General features: G+C 39.5%; 1 protein-coding gene across 1 annotated transcript; it reads right to left on the reverse strand.

The window, feature by feature from the left end:
• Positions 1-1,557: 1,557 nt before the first annotated feature.
• On the reverse strand, positions 1,558-16,718 carry rp1l1a (rp1 like 1a). Its single transcript, XM_055228736.1, has 9 exons — positions 16,491-16,718; positions 15,000-15,392; positions 13,692-13,914; positions 10,781-12,766; positions 8,256-10,048; positions 7,021-7,836; positions 5,187-5,852; positions 2,775-3,152; positions 1,558-1,587 (listed from the first exon to the last, which is right to left on the reverse strand). Exons 1-8 carry the CDS (start codon positions 16,716-16,718, stop codon positions 2,817-2,819), a joined length of 6,441 nt encoding a protein of 2,146 aa, XP_055084711.1. The 3' UTR covers positions 1,558-1,587; positions 2,775-2,816.
• Positions 16,719-19,070: the final 2,352 nt, after the last annotated feature.

Raw genomic sequence — 19,070 nt, forward strand, 5'->3', positions numbered from 1 at the left:
TAACATTTGCCATTTAAGTAGTAGTAGTAGTAGTAGTAGTAGTAGTAGTAGTAGTAGTAGTAGTAGTAGTAGTAGTAGTAGTAATGGTAGTAGTAGTAGTAGCAGTACGTGCAAAGATATCCATGGATTTCAGGGTGATGAAGTAAAAAACAAAATATTCTATCTTTCTTTTTGAATGGTGAAGTCCTCAAAATGGCGCCTATAAACAGGAAGTGGAAACACAGGAAGAAAAAAAAACATACTATCTGAGCCAGAGTGTAATAATAATAATGTTTTAAACCATTATTTAAAATGATAGATTATAAACAATAACATTCCCCATGACACAGGCAGGTAGCGGATGCTCCAGCAGAAAAGCAAAGTTACATAGTGAGTCTTTAAATAAACTGACCTTTAAATGAAACAGTTCTTGGGTGATTTGGGAGAAGAGGTCATGCGTGATGTAAACCAGCCTCAATCCCTCGCACAGATTAGTGACGTGTGCACCAGACGCTTCTGAGCCAGCGCAGTTTCAAAAGCGCATCATACAAAAAAATGGAGATACTTTTACATTTCAAATATATTTACCAACTTTCAAATCATCCTAAGTCAGTGAGTGTGTTACTTTTCACATTAAAGGGGTCGTTTTGGAGTCAGATTAAGTTTACACTATTTCCAAAAATCCTTCAAATTGAGTAAACTTATTTTCTGTATCACTATGGAGGCCAAATAGTTTAATTAGTGGCAGGAATTGAACTTAAAATAGCAGTAGCAGTCGTAGTACCTGTAGTAATAGTAGTATTATTTGATATATTAATAATAATAGTAGTAGTAGTAGTAATAACAGCAGTATTTAGAGTAGTGGTAATAGTTGTAATGATCCGCAGGGTGGCTGGGCGCTCCTTTAGAGATGGGGCGAGGTGTCTCTCGTTTGGCCTGGGAACGCCTTGGGGTTCCACTGGAGGAGCTGGAGCACGTGTCTGGGGTGAGGGAAGTCTGGGAGTCCTTGCTTAGGCTGCTGCCCCCGCGACCCAGCCCCGGATAAGCGGAAAAATATGGATGGATGGATGGATGGATATTGGACTAGTTGTGATAGTGATGATGGCAGTATTAAAGATCGATTGTGTAAGTTTCCTGGTGAAGGTTCCATTACCTTCTTCCGTTCATGGGCTCATGTTGCTGCTTTTATTTTGTTATTACTAAAATGGCATTAAATGTACACAAGTAAGCTATATGGAAGTATGGATCAAAGTAAAAATGTTAAATGTTTGCATCTAAAATGTAGAAAGTAGGAAAAATAAAGAAGAAGAGTCACCATTTCACAAATCTGGCCTGTAACTTGGCTTGGTTGTCCCACTTATCTCCACGAATATAACTCAATACATCCAAATGATAAGCAACAACCCCCAAAAATGATCTTTTGTTGTTTAATTTAAATATATACATTTACATTCAAACAGTCACAGACCTCACATAGGCACACCTCAGGCTCCAAACTACGCCATACTTTTTTAAAAAATTTTTTTTTTTAACCATAGTCGTCCGCATCGCCGTGGAGACAGTAAGGCATCGTAAAAACCGCTTCACGCTGTTGCTCGACATCGCCACCTACAGCATATAACACAACTAAGGACGAATATAATGCAAAGTAGCAACACACCAACGATACTGTGTAAAAGGTTCAATGACGTACTGTATATTTGAAACGAGGGAAGGAAAATGACTATTACCAAAATGATAATAATAATACGTCAGTTTTCGAGACTCAACATTGCGTTTACGAATTTGTGCATTATTAATTCACTCGGAGTATGAAATCTGGGTGAAGTTTTTTGCCCATAAACTGTATAAAGAAGCAAACTTTGTGAACGAAGACGCTTTTCTTTGACATTTGCACAGGACTATTATACGCTTTCTATGCAAAATATCCAAAATTCTTACACATTAATCAATCGTGACATAAGTGAAGTTACGCTGCAGCAAGTTAGGTAACGTTTGACCTTGTTTTTGTAACCCTGAGACTGTTGCACTGTTACACAAGTCAGTACATAACACACTGATCAATGGCTCTATAAGCAAAAAACAAAAGCTCGTCAAAATACTTTGTGTCCATTCCCGTAGAGTTATAATGGGAATCTTCACTTCAAAATGTCCCACGACTCAAAATGGTCCTCCTTCTGTAGTGAATAAAGTGCTTCAAGTGTGATTTTTTATTTACTCTAGCCTAAAATCGCTGTAAAAAGTAATTACTAGATGAGTTAAAATGGTTTGAATTGAGACTATGTTATTTAGATTTGAGTAGATTTGACTTAAGCCATGTTATAATGTTGTCACCTCATAAAAAACATACCCAGAGTTGCTTTTTCATTCACACATGTTTGAGTAACCCTTTATTATCAGTCTGTCTACATCTCCAAAGCTCAAAATGCTCAGTTCCACTTTGTGATGTCATGAAGTGGTAGTTTTTAAGTTAGTTGCTAGGTAGTTTTTACCTTTTGTTCAGTTCAGATTAGCATTTCCAGGTCGGAAATTATCCAAATTGTTCTAGTGAAGGTGTATAGAGTATTTTATTAACAGTGTTTTCTGTGTGTTAAACATGTGTAAATGAAATAAAACACAACTCCAAAACACAACATTACAACATAGATCAGAAAATAGCACAAAGTAGGTCCTTTAGAAAGACTTATGTTGCTTATATAGATTTTTTCCACTAGTAGTTCATTTCACTTGTTAAATCTACTCAAATCAATCAACATATTCTTAATTCAACACATTTTAACTTACCTAGATATTACCTTTTGTAGAATGAATGTAGAATTTTGCCTGAGATTTCGGACTTAAACGTTGTCCAAATCACTGTCACTGTTTTTAGCTTTACGATGTTTGACTCTAGCTGGTGATCTGCTCCTCTTCTGGCTCCTCCCGCCAGGAGATGCTAGTTTCCGTACTTCCATGTTTGTAGTACTTGTAGTGATGTCTTCCAGAGATCCAGACTGGGACTCCACGGAGGTCTTGGTGAACTGGTGGAGAAGGGAAGTGTCTGGCTTTTTCTCAAGTTTCGGTTCAGTGTTTTCGGTTTTATTTTCTGCCTCGTGATCAGACTTTTCCTCTGTTCCCGAATCCTCGACGTCGGCATCTTCTCCTTCGGTCGCGCTAACAGCTGGTCTGCTCTCCTGGGAATAAAAACAAAAAAATATTGATTAAATACATATGCTTAAGATGTCTGTGTAATCGGTCAGTCATCCAAGTACGATCCAGAGTAAAAGACACATTTTTGTCCTTTTGACAGAATAGAATTTTTCTTTTACTATATTTATGTTTAATTAATCCAATTTATTTGTATTGTTTTATTTTTGTGGCTTTAAAAATGTTCTACCTTGATGTCACCCAATCACTAATATTATCCTATTAGAGCATAATGACTGCACACGGCCAGAAATTGATTCAATGTAGGATTTTAACTTAAATGTGCACAATGTAACTTTTCTGGTTGAGGATCTGCTGTCATCTGCTTGTCTCTATGGAGATATCCTTGCTTTAGCTGAAAGGTTCCACAGCACGGTGTGGACCCAGGGCCGGTCCTAGCTTTCAGGGGGGCCTACGCTGAATTTGTCTCTGGGGCCCCCGACAGCAAATGCCTCCTGGCTCAGCTATTGGTGATTTACCTTTGACACATTTGGACTCTGCTCTCATCATCTTGACCAATTGTATTTGTGTTTATATGACCAACATTGGACTGAAAACATCCATAACAACTACCACAATCACAAGAACAACACAAACATACAAGGGGGTCAAGATTCTAGAGAAGTTTCTGGTGGATTTTAATGTGTTCCAGTTGGCGACAGTGGATTTAAATTTACATTATGCCAGGTTGGTAAACACACAGCTGTCCTCACCTCTGCCCAACTCAAAAATAAATGTAGCAACAATAGATATTTTGCTACTATAGATATAAAACAAATGTCATTGTTTAAGAAGGATATTTAGGCTGCTGTAAACACACAAGCGCTGTGTCCAATAAAACTTGATATATTACATTATTTTCAATATAAATTTATTTGCTCTTGGGGCCCCTCTGCTGGTCTCGGGGCCTTCAGTAACTGCTTAGTCTGTTTATAGTCTGGGCCGGCCCTGCATTGACCTGAGATCTGTGTAGAGGTATCCCTTGCTCACCATAACAATGCACGTTCTTTAGTTTTCGTTAGTTTTGTAATTCAGTAAAACATCTGTAATTGAATAAATGCATGAAACATAAGTAGATAAAATAAACCTGTATTTGTCCAATAATGGTGAAATTACAGTGTTGCAACACAGCAGGAGAATAAGAACATGCTATCAAAATCAATATAAATAACTATAAAAGGACATAACTATAGACATAAAATCACACCAGAGTGAAGCTTATAAGGTTTAAGACAAGCGAGTGGCCGACCCTCTAGCAGAAACGTTACATAGTGCAGCTTTAAGTGTGACGTAAATGGCGCTTGTTGATGTGTTCTTGTGTGAAGAGCGGGACTTTGGTGTGGCTGTCAGCTCACAGATTTCAGTCAGTGTAATTGGATGAGATTAGTTTGTGTGGGGCTTAAACTAGAGGTTAGGCGACACAGGGACAGGCCTCCTTTAGCCTCTGGTCAGGTTCAGGTTCCCACTGGGATTTAAAGGTACTGTTATATCAGTGTGGCCAAAATTAGCGAGAAAGAAGAACGGTTGTTACTATGCGTTGCTGCTGATTTGATTATGTTTTCCAATTAAATATAATGAAACAATGGAGGGGCAATAAGAAGCCAAAATAATTAATTTGCAATGTTTTGTAAGAAAAATTGCCCTTTTTTTTCTTAATTTGAAACAAAACATTAATCCATGAAACAAATGAAATTAAATTATTTTGGCAGCTTTCTTGTATGTAAATCGAAAAAACAAAAATAAAAATTCAAAATATCGTTACAATTTAAAAAAAAACCATAAAGTGTTGGTTATGCCATATATACCATGTAATGTAGATAGTTAAAAATAGAAATATAATTCATCCTCAACCAGGGATTATTCTAATTTTGAGATCTACGTTATTTGTTTTAATTAATGTTACTGTCACGTAATCACGGCAACAAATAGGTATCTGAAATATCACTATTAAATACTTGCACAGTATCACTTTTCTGTTAACTTCCATTGACTACACAGCTACATACTTAGTAAACTGTTACCTGCTCTGAAGTTCTCTCCTCCGTGGATGCCTCCTCGCTCATTTCTCCGTCGTCTTCCACTTCCCCCTCCTCCTCACTCTCTCCTCCATCCTCCTCTTCCTCTCCTCCCTCCTCATTCCTCGTCTCCTCTCCTCCGCTTGTCTCCCCCGTCGTCTCCTTGAATGAAGTTCTTTCCTTAACCGTCTCTCTGTCGCTATCCTCAGTCTCTTCTTCATCCTGGTCTTTACTACACTGACATTGGCACTTGGCTTCCTCTGCTTCCTCCTCCTCTGCACCCTCCTCCTCTGCATCCCCTTCCTCTGCTCCCTCCTCCTCTGCACCCGCCTCTTCTGCACCCAAATCCTCACTAGTTTCTTCCTCCACTACTTCTAAGTTCCTCCCGTCCTCCTCGACTACTTTTTTAGCTTCTTCTTGCTGGAGTTCAGTCTTTTTCTGAGTGCCTGGAGATGTTTTGAATAATAAGATTTTGAGAAGGTCGAAGTCTTTGTGCACTGGGGCCTGGATAGCGTTCGGGTTGGTTTTGGGAGGAGGGCGGGAGGCCATTTTCTTTGCAATACAAGCCTCGCAGGGACAGTATTCGTCGTCACTGCGCTGGTCGCTGTTTTCGCCGGTTAGCTCTCCTTCACTCACAGAATCGCCGGTTTTCACAGAGTGGTTTTTCATGACCTGCAAAAGCAAATGACAGCTGTGATTTACAGAAAGTAATTACCCAAAATATTACAGATATTTTACACTATATGTCGCTAGGCCTGTCATGATACTTACTATATCGACTTATTGTTCAACACATGATGGATGGAATAATAATTTTTAGGGTTAATATTTATCATGGGGACTTATATTTTCCACCAGTGGGAAATATTTGATAGATTTTCTGTACCATGATGACATCTGAGCTGTAGAACTTCGAATTACTAACTTCTATGACTCACAAACTTACTTCTGAGGGATAATCGCTTTATCATCTATTTACTTCAGCAATATATCGCACTTCAAAATGTGTTATCGTGACAGGCCTATGTATCGCAAAAGAAATTAAATTCTGTGAACAAGACAAAACTATACAGAATTACATTTTGTTTTGTAATGGAACCACCTTGGATGATGAGGGATTACACAGACATCTTTAACAATATAGTAATATAGTAGTGGCGGAATTTTCTTACTTTAAGTGGCCCTAAGTTTTACGTCAGATGCCCTACCTCAGGGGTGTCAAACTTATTGTCACAGAGGGCCACATCAACAAAATGGTCACTCTCAAAGGGCCAGATGTCACTGTATGATGTCACTAAATGCAACCAAATGTAATCTAAAATAAATGCAACTACTTTTTAATCTTGTTAATTGACTGTTTCTATATTTATTACTTATTCAACTTACAAATATTGTATATGGATTTGCATGGACATGAAAAAATGGCTGTGTAACTGTATATCTAATGATAAACTAACATTTTAAGACAGTCATACCTTTAATTTACTTTGTAAGGGGGCCACATAAAATGACATGGCGGGCCGCATTTGGCCCACGGGCCTTGAGTTTGACACATGTGCCCTACCTGATCCACAATCTTCATAATCCAGATTTGGAACAAGAGTACACTGGCTTAATGCTTAAATTATAACATATTACATGGCTGATCTTTGGAGGATACTTTTTTGTTAGGTTTTAATTAGCAATTATTATTTGTATATTTTGACCATCTGTTGCTTTTTTGTCAATTTGCTAAATCCTTTTAAAAATTAGATGAAACATGGACAATAAAAGCGATGAGAAATCTCCACCAGTACAAAGTGTAGTTAGTTCAAACCAAAATGGCATTGAATGTATTTACCTTGAGTAGTCGTCTCCGTTTCTCTGTCATGACGGAGTCGGTGGACTGGTTGCCCCCTAGCGGTGGCCGGGGGACTCTTTTCCCTGCTCTGCCTTGGATCTTCTTCATCTCCCTCTCCACGCTTCTCTCTATCCTCTGACTCACCTCATCCTTCAACTCCACTATCATCCGATCTAGTATCAAACTATCCTCCAGGTCCCATTTGACTTTGAAATCCGCCATAGCAGTGACATAGTGGTTTATAAATTGCTTTTCCAGCTTTTTGAGGAGACGAAGGACCCACATTGGATCAGGGTCCTGGGATTGACGCTTGGAAAGGGGGGCTTTCAAAACTGTGGGTGGGCTTTCCGAGCTGGAGCCTTCTTGTGTGTCTTCTTGTGTATCCAAGTCATTATCAGTTGGAGTTTTGGAATTTTTATCCAGAGACGACGGATTTTCTGTCGCTTTCGCATCGTCAGGACTTTCCGAAGCCTCTTCTGTTTTATTTTCTTGCTCTCCGTCTTGTCTTGGCTCGTCTTCCTGGTTGACATTGTCCTTCCCTGACCCCCCAGACCCACTGCTCATGTCCACCCCAGACGAAGACCTAGGTGGGGAGATTTGATCCGTCCCGTTGGGGTCTTTGGGGTCAACTATCTCCCCTGGTTCGGCCAGCCAAAGGGATTGAAGAATAGAAATTATGTCTTCGAATTGCGGGCGTTGGTCCTTCTGTACAGAGTAACCCTGGTTTCCTGTTGGTTCGATGAGTTGGAGCTGGGTCAGGCAGTCTAGTAGCTGTCTGGCTGAAGCACTGAGTCTGCGGCCATAAACTGGGGAAACCTATAAGACATGGAAAGTAACACAATTCAACTTTTTGTTGAAAAAATGATGTACGAATGTCTAAGGAAGGAAGGATCAGGAAGGATAATAAAAGCCTTTTCATATAATGCATTACTGCTTCTATTAGGCCTGTTTATGGGTCTCAGCTTCAGCTTCCAGGTATATGCAGAACTTTGAAGACTTTTTGCCACTCAAAAGATCGAATATTTTGGGTTAAATTGTTAATTGGTTGGCAATGGTCCTAATGTTTCATCATTCTGAAAACCATGGTTCATTATTTTTTCTCTTGTGTGTGTTATTGACGTGCATTTTATATACATACCGAATATACAATTCTATGGTGAAGAAAAATAATATTCCGAATAAGGTTAGAGGGGGATCTATGCCTCAAATGCAGGGTTCAAGTTCTTATATCTTACCTCGGGCATGCTTCGACATCTTCCCACAGATGAACTAAGTAGCACCTTCATCACAGCTGCAGATGAGTGCCAGCTTTTAGGTAGTGACGTCTCGGTCACCATGCCAACCTGCCGGATCTCAAATGTCTCCACTTTTCCTTCCTCCTTTGCTCCCGCCTTCTCTCCCTCGCTCACTTCAGTCTTCACCTCCTCATCTTCACCTTTGACCTCTGCCTCTTCACCAACACCATTCCCTCTTTCAACATCTTCAACGCATTTGTCTTCGTCTTCGTCTCCTAGCGCTAGCATGTTAGCGGGAATGCGGTTTAGCCAGTCGCTCACAACTTCATTAGGGGATGCGTTCGGTAGACAGGATGGGGTTAGCTCTTGCTCCGCCTCCTTCTTGCTTCTTTGACTCATTGCGCTCTTGTTGACCTTTGACCTTGAGCTTTCAGGCCGTTCAGTGGCTTTTGTTTCCTTGGCTAAGTCCGCAGCAGAAAGGGAATGAGATAGGAGGCTTTCGCTGCATGTATCGCCCTTGCTAGCTGGTATGGAGTGATTTTGTGTACTTTGTGATTTAGCATTTACTTCCTTCTTTTGTGAACTTTCGGCAGATAGCGCACCATTTTTAACCTTACTTGAATTTGTAGACCGAGTTGAGCCAGATATTGGCTGCAATCTACTGGGACTTTTTGAGTTAGTCCTAGCAAGAGTATCATCTTCCACTTTAGTTTCGCTAGCTTGTTCAGAACTTTCTTCACTAGCATTATCATCATCTTCATTTTTAGCTAACTTTCTTTGATTTTTCGCACTTGCGGTTGACATTGCCGATGTTGTCCTATTATCTGGAGCTGTTAACTGGCCGGTCCTTGTAGTTGCAATTGATTTAACACTTCCAACTGGGCTAGCCGTACCGTTAGCAGCTTCTTGCGTTGTTAGCTTACCACAGTTGCTACAAGACTTTTTAGATTTTGTGCTTTTAACCGAACGAGTGCTTTTGGTTGAACACGAGCTAGCCACTCTGCTCTTCTCATCGCTAGCGTCTTCATTATTGTTACCTTGTCCTGGTGTTTCAATAGTTGGGATATTAGTTGCATTGGGAGTGGTTGGACCTACATCTGCTACATTGACAGGACTTTTGGACACTTCAGGAGTAGATGTTTTGGTTTTATTTCTATTAGATGACACATTAGATTCGCCACTTTCTGATTCCTGATCATCTGGTAAAACAAGAGAGACTGATGCAAATGAGTCTTCATCTGCATCGTCTATTTTTTGGGAAGGAATGCTCGCAGCCACTTCTGAGTCCTCTTTGGTATCATCGATGTCTTTATTTGTTTCGCCACATGTACATTTTGACTTCCCGGATTTGCCAGAGCGGACAGACAATGAGCTAGTTCCTCTCAGGTCTGTGCTTTCTGGCATTAACTCTTGAGTACAATTCGAATTCCTGCTTTTTGTAGCTTGGTCTTCCAATATTTTTTCATTTCCATTATCATTTTCAACAGCTGCCTTTTTGTTTTGCTTTGAACGAGCTGAAACATTCGATTTCTCTGTTTTATTTGATGCGGAACTGGCCGATCTATCATTACTGACAACTTCAGGTGTTTTTATTGTGATTACATGAAATCTTGAAGACTTGTTAGACTTGACAGACACAGGACTAGTCACCCTGTCACTTTTATTGTCATTTTCCCCATTGACGTTGATAGAAATTACAGTTTGATTTGACTTTTTGGACTTGGCAGAAACAGTTGAAATATGGGTTTTACCAGAAGTTGCGCTCACAGCTCTTTCTCCTTCTTGATCTTTGGCTGGAGTTGCTAATCTTGAACTCTTATTTGTTTTGCTAGATTTGACAGATAGTACCGATTTACTAGATATCGCACTAGCGGCTCTTTCCTCTTGTTTTTCTTCCCCATTTTGGCCAATTTCATTACAATTCAACTTGCTGGACTTTCTTGACTTACTTGACAATGCACTTTCTCCTCTTTCCTCTCCATCCTTTTCAACATTTGACTTCGGAGACACTGATCTTTTTTCAGTTTGGTTAGTCGCATTTGACGCGGAGGAGATTGCGCTAGCTGGTCTTGTTTCCTCAACATTCTCATTGTTACATTTTTCAGAAGCTTGTGACTTGCTAGATTTGACAGATAGTACACTAGTAGGTCTGCTTTCCTTGGCTGATTTTGATTTTACAGAGACTACGCTCACTGGTCTTGCGTCTTCATCAGTGTTTTGGACTTCACTTTTGGAAGACTTTTGAGACTTGGTTGATTTGACCGATATCACACTTGCAGGTCTACTTTCTTTTGCAGATGCACTGGAAGTTACCTCAACATTTTCATTATTTCCTTCCATGTTTTGTGCTTCATTTTTAGCTGACTTTACTGAAAGATTAGACTTTGTTGATTTAGCCGTAACATTTGATTTGACTGAAATCACACTTGCAGCTCTTGGTTCTTCTTTAACATTTTCAGATTTTTTAGAGGCATCTGACTTTATAGATTTGACAGACAAGACACTAGCAGGCCGACTTTTATTACCATTGGATTTTACTTCTAGATTTTGTAGTTCATTTTCAGAAACTTCGGACTTGCTTGATTTGACCGACATTGGACTAGCTGACCTACTTTTGTTCGACTTCACTGATAAGACACTGGCTGCTCTTGTCTCCTCTTCTGCATTTTGAGATTTTTCAGAAACATGTGATTTCGCACTAGCTGGTCTACTAGTGTTAGCAGATTCATTTGATTTTACTGATTGGACACTAGTAGCCCTTGTCTGCTCTTCTGGTTTTGTTGATTTGGTACTATCGGGCCTATTGCTTTTTGCAGATGCATTGGACTTTTCTGATTGCACACTTGCAGATCTTGTTTCTTCCTCCTCTGTTGTAGGAGCTGTTACTTTTATACTTGATTTAGTTTTAGCCGAAGTACTGGACTTAACCGACATGGCGCTAGCTACTCTTTCTGAGGCATCGTCCCCGTCTGCTGCCTCTCTAGCGATGGGATCAGGAACTGCACTGCAATTTGAGTTTTCCGATAGTGCAGAAATGACACTTGGGCTTCTAATTTCAACTGTTTCATTATTTTCGCACCCAGATTTGCGTGACTTGTTAGATGTTACACTGGTAGCTCTGGCCTCCTTAGCTTGTTCTTCCTCTTCCGGTTTGGACATTGCACTTGCCGCTCTAATATCTCCATTGGAAATCATAGAAACTTCTCTGTGATCGGTCAGATTGCTCGTATTTGAAAGCGTTGACACATCAGAACTATTATCGTCTTCATCTATAGCCGAATTTCCAGTTGTTGGTCTTGGTGATTTGTTATTTGACCTGTTTGAAGCCCTACTATTGCAACCAGAGGCAACCTTGAGTTTCCAGCCTCCACAATTAGAGCATAAAGATGTTCCAGATTTCCTTGAACCTGCGGACAATCCACTAACAACTGTTTTAACTTCTTCAACGTCATCATTTGCAGCTTCTTTGGTAGATTTAAAAGAACCTGCTTTGGATTTAGCCGTAGATGTGCGTCCATTACCCTCTACTCCCGATGCTGAAGGACACCGACAAGTCGATCCTTCTTCCTCCTCATTTTGTTTAGCTGAAGCATTGCTAGCTGGTCTGTCATCATTTTGCATTTCAAATGTTTCCAATGCTGCATCGTCACATCTTGATGCGCTTGGTGGTAATTCATCGTCATCCTCTTTGAGCTCTTGCAGAACATGTGAAGAAGCACTAATAACTGACATGGGGCGTTCAACTTCCTCTTCGCCTGATTTGGAACTCAAAGGTCGAACTTCATCACCATTAGCAAAAACTTCACTCTGGCTACAGCTTCGGCTAACCGTGCTAACTTCCTGTTCCACTACGTGCTGCTCTGTGACGCACATTTCTTCTTGGACGATTTGGCTATGTTCAGATCCATCTTCGCAGTTGGTAATTCTAGCACGACAACGCACTACTCTAGTTGAATTGCAAGAGGACGTTGAGCTAGAAGAGTGGGTTTGCCTTAAGATAGTATGGCTTTCTGTGGTGGAATGAGAAGGAGGGATTGGTTGTTTGTGGCTATGTGTTGGATTTTTCCATAGATCATATTGCTGGCCTTGCCTATAACAACACGGACACATATTTGTGTCCATCGCACATTGCGAGGAGTAATCAGCAATCTCCGGTTCATACGAATTGCAATCTGGATCTGAACAACTTTCATGCTGCAGATAATGCGATTGGGCTTGACTTGTAGAGCAACAATCATTGGTCAAAGAAGGTGATTTTTTGATTTGGGTCGACCACTGTAAGGTTTCATCGCTATGGAGACGGAATCGGACCTTCATCTCGACAGACAGGCTCCCATCTTTGTTGACGATCACGCGTTTTTCGATGTCGTCGTTCAAGATGGCGGCGTGGCCCTGGGACGCGGTGCTAAGGCCACAGGATTTCTCAGAGGACATGGAGAAGCGGGCTGAGCGGTTTGAAGAGTTGGAGCGAGGGTGGATGATGCTTTTCTTCGTTTCAAGGCCAAAGTTCACTGAAAAGACACAGAAAGATTGTTTGAGCTAGATGACGAGATAAAGATAAAAATCACTGCTTTTCGACTGATGGGTTCAATCTCATGTTAGAATTATATACATTACTGAATTGAACTGAAATGTTTTTTTGTTTTTTTTAATTGCTTAATTTTTTTATTTAGCAAAACTTTTTCTAAATATAATTAAGATTTGATGATAGAATAGATATGAAATGACATGGAAAAAGCTAATAGTTTATATGAAAGGTCATTGTGCCCATATTTTGATTATAGTTTAGTTAAGCTTCTTATTTTAGAATAATCATACTTCTTGAACCGCACTGGCTCGCTGAGTATGCTCTTATCTGAGGTTAACTTATAATTGATTTCAAATGAGGGCCAATCCCCAACACACCAGCACTTTCAACCAAATTGATTTGCACTCCATTTGCATCGCAAGTATCCTTGAACAAAGCTAGGCCTAAAAGAGCCCAATGTGAACAAGTCAAACTGTTTTGAATCAAGCACCGACAAACTTCTCACTTATACTGAGTCAACAGGAAAAAATACAGCACTAAATTCACCTAACAGTAAGTAACATTGGGTTTAAGTGGGTTTAATCCGTGTAAACCACTGTGCACCTACGCAACCATAGCTCAGAGCTGAACCAACAACCTCTTTTTTTTTCCAAATGTATGAAAATATATTCAGCAAAACAAATATACCAATATATAGTGTTTTCAAATGATAAGTCAATTTGCCCCATCAGTAACACTTTCTAACAACTACACTTTAATTAGCCTTAGCATGAACAAAGACCTAATTCATACTGAACAGCTATAATTCACTTTAAACTGTATTAGTAAAACTGTACAAAAACATTGACAAAGCATGACTTATTTACAATGATTTGATTCATAATTTCAATGTCATTTTTACAACTTACGCATGTTCTTCTTGCTGTCCTGGCCCTCGCTGTGCTCACTGGCCCGGGACTGCGCTCCTTGAGGGGGAGATCGAGCCCCGTTCCCAGGCGTCCTAGTCTCCAAACCAGGAAGTTTCTCATCTGAACTTTTCCGGATGTAATTCACCAACAGCGGACTGAAGGCCTCTCGTCCCACACAAACCAGCACGTTGGGGCAAGTCATCAGGCTTTGAACGTTGTCAATCTAGAGACAATACAGAAGAAGTGGTTTAGTTTTATTTAGGTATGAAGCATAACATTATGACTTTTGACACATAAAGTGAACTAACTATCTACTATGGCACCTTTTAGTATATAAAAGCAGTCCAAGAAAGAAACACAAGATAAACAAATGATGAAAAAATATGCCAGAAACGTATCAGGCATGCCCAAACTGTGGCCCGGGGGCCAAATGTGGCCCTCAGACCATTTTTTCTTGTCCCTCAAGCTTCCAGGTGAATTGGCCCATATTACTTTAAACAGTACTTTTTACTGTATGTTTCTGAATATCTACTTCAACAAGCCCTTATCAAATATTTAATGTGTTCCGTCGAGGATGTAACATGAATAAAGATCTAGTGGTTCAGTCTAACTTGTAATAATAACAAAGATTTGAAATATTCACTGTATTCGCTATTAGTAATTCAGTTAGATATTTCTATTATTTTCAAAATTTTATTATTTTGTAACGGTTGTTAGATGTTGATTTCCCAATTCTACACATAATTTTACATGGGTCAGTTGTTTATGTTAGAAAGCAGAATGAGCTCCTCACAATTCATAATATTACAAAAATGTACGAATAAATTGGGCTCTGATGTGATGTGCCCTCAGCATTTGACTGCTAATTGCATCAAAGGTCTTTGTATTTCTATTTGCATACAAGAGACCAAATGTTATAGGTATTTTTTTTATTCTAGATCTGAAAGCATAAGAAAAAACGAATACATTATAGTAGAGTTTCTTGTCTTCTGGCTGCGTATAAGGCAGGTACCCATTATGTTATTTTAGGATATGACAATTTTATGACAATTATCTAGCCTTGCTCAGTTTTCTAGTTTATTATGTAATCAGAAAGCAGAATGAGCTCTTCACTTTGGGTTGCAATAAACCCAAATGGACTCACAAGTGTAGGTGTGATAATAATCTTTTATGCTAGTGGGAGCGAATTACGATTAATTCTATATATGAAATAAAAGAATACAATGGACATGTGATTAGGCTGTATATTAGGTAAGTGGTCATAATGTTAAGGCTGATCAGTATATGAAACAATATATATTTGTTTACCTTGCGTCCTTCCACTGTGTACAACTTGCGCACATGAAACTGCATCACATCCGACGCTTCTTCTAAAAACGCCCTCAGACTCCGGGTCACTCTCCTGCTCAGAACCACGCTCCTCCTCATTGCAGGCTCTGTGTTTTTCACCAGCAGGAGGCGCCGCTGTCTGTACGGCACGTGTCCGGGGGGCGTGGCAGAGGTAGACTCGGGTCTGTGGGGTCTTCGGCCGTGGTGGGACCAGACTCCGGAGCGTTTGGTGGTGATGTCCATGTTGATCGGTTTGGCTTGGCGTCGGTCGGAGCAGAGGTAACAGCCGCCATCTTGGAGCTGTTCTAAGTGTCGGATTGTGTGGGTCCCGCGAGGGGTGGTCACTGTGCGCACACCGAAGGGCAACGGCACCTGAGTGTGGATAAAATATGATATAATTACAGTTTACAAACAATCAGATAGGATTCATTAAAATAAGAGTAATACACTTTTAAATGTAGCTGGTACTCAGATAAAAGTAGGTCAGGGAAAAAGTAACCAAAGAAAGCACTTTATGATAAATACTTCTGTGATATTTTCTCAAACTACTATTTATTGTAATACATTTCACAATTCTCGGATTTCATAATGCTAAAAAAAAATAGGACTGTTGCCATAACAACTACTGATTCAAATACAAAGCTATCCTCAAAATGGCACCATATAACAGGAAGCTGAATCCCATGAAGAGATTCAAAATTGTATAAATTTATGGATTTTTTCTCAATGTCTTAATGTACAAAAATCTTAGTTCTGCAGTGAAAGATACAATTGACATAGATAAACAGTAAAAACAGTAAAATTTAGTGTAAATAGACACTAGAAGAAACATAAAACAAAAATAAAAACTTAACAATTCTCTTAAAAATTTAAATAACCAATACTGCAACACCCTGTTATACTGATACAATATTTTAAATGATCATAGGAAAAATATTTTTTTTAAAATAATTTTTAAAAAACATGGTTTAACCCTTTTCATTTTTTCATATTCTTCATAAAAAGGTCACCAAAGCACTAGAGCTGCAGCCAACTAAAAAAACTCTTCAGCTAAAGATATGTTCTGTCAGTGGATTAGTCTAAAAAGGGGGCGTGGCAAAAGCTCTCAAAACTATTACGTATCTCTTTGTATCTGACCCAAACTGTACTCACAAGACTCACGAGACCACAGAAAAAGCACTATAGGAAACAAAGTATCGCTACAGAGACAGATTAAACACGTGAATCATGAATTTAATCTGCCTTTTTACAAATAAGTACCCAAAAAATAAAACTAAATCCTTATAATCTACATAAAATGATTACTGGACTAATACAAATCTTGATCGCCTAAGACACCATCGACCGTTTAATCTACTAAACACTACAAGCGTGCCTTTGTGAACACCTGGCTGCCCGCTTATAACCCAGATCCACTTTTCACTTCACACAATACGCTTCAAAAGGCTTCCTCCGTCCTGTGGCTCTGACCTTTTGGGAGAGATCATCCAGCAGTGCGTCGAAGCATTTGAAGCTGCGTTTGTGCACGGCCATCTTGACGCCTCCGAACTGGCTGTCTCCGCTCTTATAGAAGGTGATGCGCTTGGCCTGAGGAGCGTTTACGTGGGACGGGCGCGTCTGGGGCTGGTGGGGTTGGGCGAGGGGAGTGGCATGTTGTTTAGATGGGGGGTCCCACTTCCCGGCCTGAACAGACTGCATTATAGTGGGTTGTCATGTAGTCCTGGAAAACACAGACAAAGATTTTAAAAAAGGGTATGATGCGGATTTTACAATCTGAGGCTATAATACTCCCTACAATGGAAGCATGAGCAAACGTGAATGGACAATACAACCAAATGTATTGATGCCGTGTTTTCGAACCTAGTACTCATCATAGACTGTATATATAAATGGACATAGCTAACCTGCTAGCCGCTGCGTTCCGAATAGGAAGTGATCATGGGCACGCTTCTGGCTCCATTGAATCTGGCTCCAATTCACTTTACATTGAAAAACTGTGGCCCCTCTCTCTGTAACTGTTGCTGTCAGACTCGTCATTTTGGTTTTAAAATCTTCGTATTAACGCTCTGAATTACAGATCCAACACTCTCTTTAAAGTGTGACTAAACACCTAAGCTCCACCCTCAACCACATTGCAAATAGAGCTACTAAACGGCATAGTACCTGGGAGACTATGGACGGTGACTGGGGGGTATAAGGAGCAGTGTGATCAAATCAAATCAAATCAAACTTTATTTATATAGCACTTTTCATACAAAAAGAAGTAACACAAAGTGCTTTACAAAGCATTAAAATCAGTCCCACCCACCAAACCCACCCAGCCACCCGACAGCCCAACAACCCAACCCCAACACATCAATAATCATAACCAAACAACCCCCCACCCCAACACACACTCCCACCCCCCACCTCAACACATGTTAAAATACCTCAGTTTCATTTAAAATATGTTTAAGTGGAACAGGCTGGATAAAGATGAACCAGATGAGAGAGCGCCACCAGAGGAACCATGATTAGTCTAACGGGTATCCACACTTCAAACTCCGCCCCCGAGGTGTGTGTACCGTAATCAGAAACACCTGAGTGTAATCAGGGGAGTCATGTGTGGTGTCACGCAGTACTTGAAATAGCAGTGGCCACGGGAGCCAACACACTCTCAGTTTTTCATGGGTTTTTTTGGGTTTTTTACGCAAACCTGCAAATTTGCCTATCATTTGCTCTAAAATAGGCCTTAGGAACAGTAAACAGTGCTTTTAAAACTTATCAGCAGCCAAATGTTGTGTTTAGTTCCACTTTGTGTACTACTTGTTGTAGTACAAATAGTAGTATTGGTGATAGTAGTAATAGTTGAACCAGCACAGTCAGTTATGTAGTACTGGTAGTAGTTGTAGTAGTAGGAGTAGTAGTAGTAGTGGAAGCAGTATTATAATATTTTAAATTGAATGAAAACTAACAGTACTTCTAATTTAAGTACTTGTTCAGTGTACCCTTTTCCGAGTAAGCGAAATTTCTAGGTATTTTACAAAGATGATACAGAATACTTTCTTTGTTTTCTATGGCTTTAAACCTTCTTCAATTTACTGAAACGTTGGCTTTCATTGCAAAATCCTTGGAAAGTAATAGCTTGAGGAATAACTACCAACGATTCTTCAACCTTCACAGTACTTCAAAGCGCTGAATAGGAGAGATTAATTGCAAACCATGTCTCAAGGTAAGACATTGTACTAACTTAACATTTTAGTTCAACGATGACACATTTGCTATAGTTTAGATTGTGAATGCGTACGCCTGGTTGGAACAAATTAACCACAAATCCTTGAATACATAGACTGACAAATATACTGTATGCATCATTTACCATCAACTATTGAAATACACGGTGATACGAATGGTACGAATAGGCCGCATAAAACCCAATGCATTTTCATAGTTGCTTAAAAAAGAGAACTAGCGCCACATTACTATATTTAGTTATTTAGCCTCGCACACATACAGAAATCCTATTTGGAGAAGACGTAAAGATCTCTGGCCTGTTTCTAGGCGCTAAATATTCATGCTTGCATAATACAGAGAGCTCTAGACTGAAGCATTATGGGTAAATAGTCTGTTCTGTGGTCACAAAACACATGTATCGTATAATGGTAAATTCAGATGCTATTGCTATTTTAGACAGTGAATTTGTTCATTTATATCTCAAATACAGAATCATTTCAATGTAAAAGTAAGTTCATCTCAAAAACTAAACATATGCAGTACATAAGAGGAGGGTGATTTATCATGTATGAGACAGAAATTATATATTTTTTGGGGAAGATTTGTTAGAATTTGTGTATCAAGTCAATCAAACCAATATGACCCACTTATATTCAATCATAAATTATAGTGTTATAGTGATAGGGTTGCTGTGTATCTTTGCTGTTCTGTAAATGACCAAAAAAGTACTACTACTGCTACTACTGCTACTACTACTAGTACTAAAAAGCCTGTCAGTATTTAGAAATCAACCAAAAACATGCAAACAGAGCTGATCGGGCATATATATTGAATCTT

The sequence above is a fragment of the Periophthalmus magnuspinnatus genome, chromosome 2 (assembly GCF_009829125.3).
Source record: "Periophthalmus magnuspinnatus isolate fPerMag1 chromosome 2, fPerMag1.2.pri, whole genome shotgun sequence".
In the NCBI taxonomy this organism is placed as follows: Eukaryota; Metazoa; Chordata; class Actinopteri; order Gobiiformes; family Gobiidae; genus Periophthalmus; species Periophthalmus magnuspinnatus.

Coding starts and splice junctions, on each gene's coding strand:
- rp1l1a (XM_055228736.1), bottom strand. CDS start 16,718: ATGCAGTCTGTTCAGGCCGGGAAGTGGGACCCCCCATCTAAACAACAT. Junction 7,837..8,255: donor GATGTCGAAGCATGCCCGAG/GTAAGATATAAG, acceptor CATGTCTTATAG/GTTTCCCCAGTTTATGGCCG. Junction 5,853..7,020: donor AACGGAGACGACTACTCAAG/GTAAATACATTC, acceptor TTGCTTTTGCAG/GTCATGAAAAACCACTCTGT.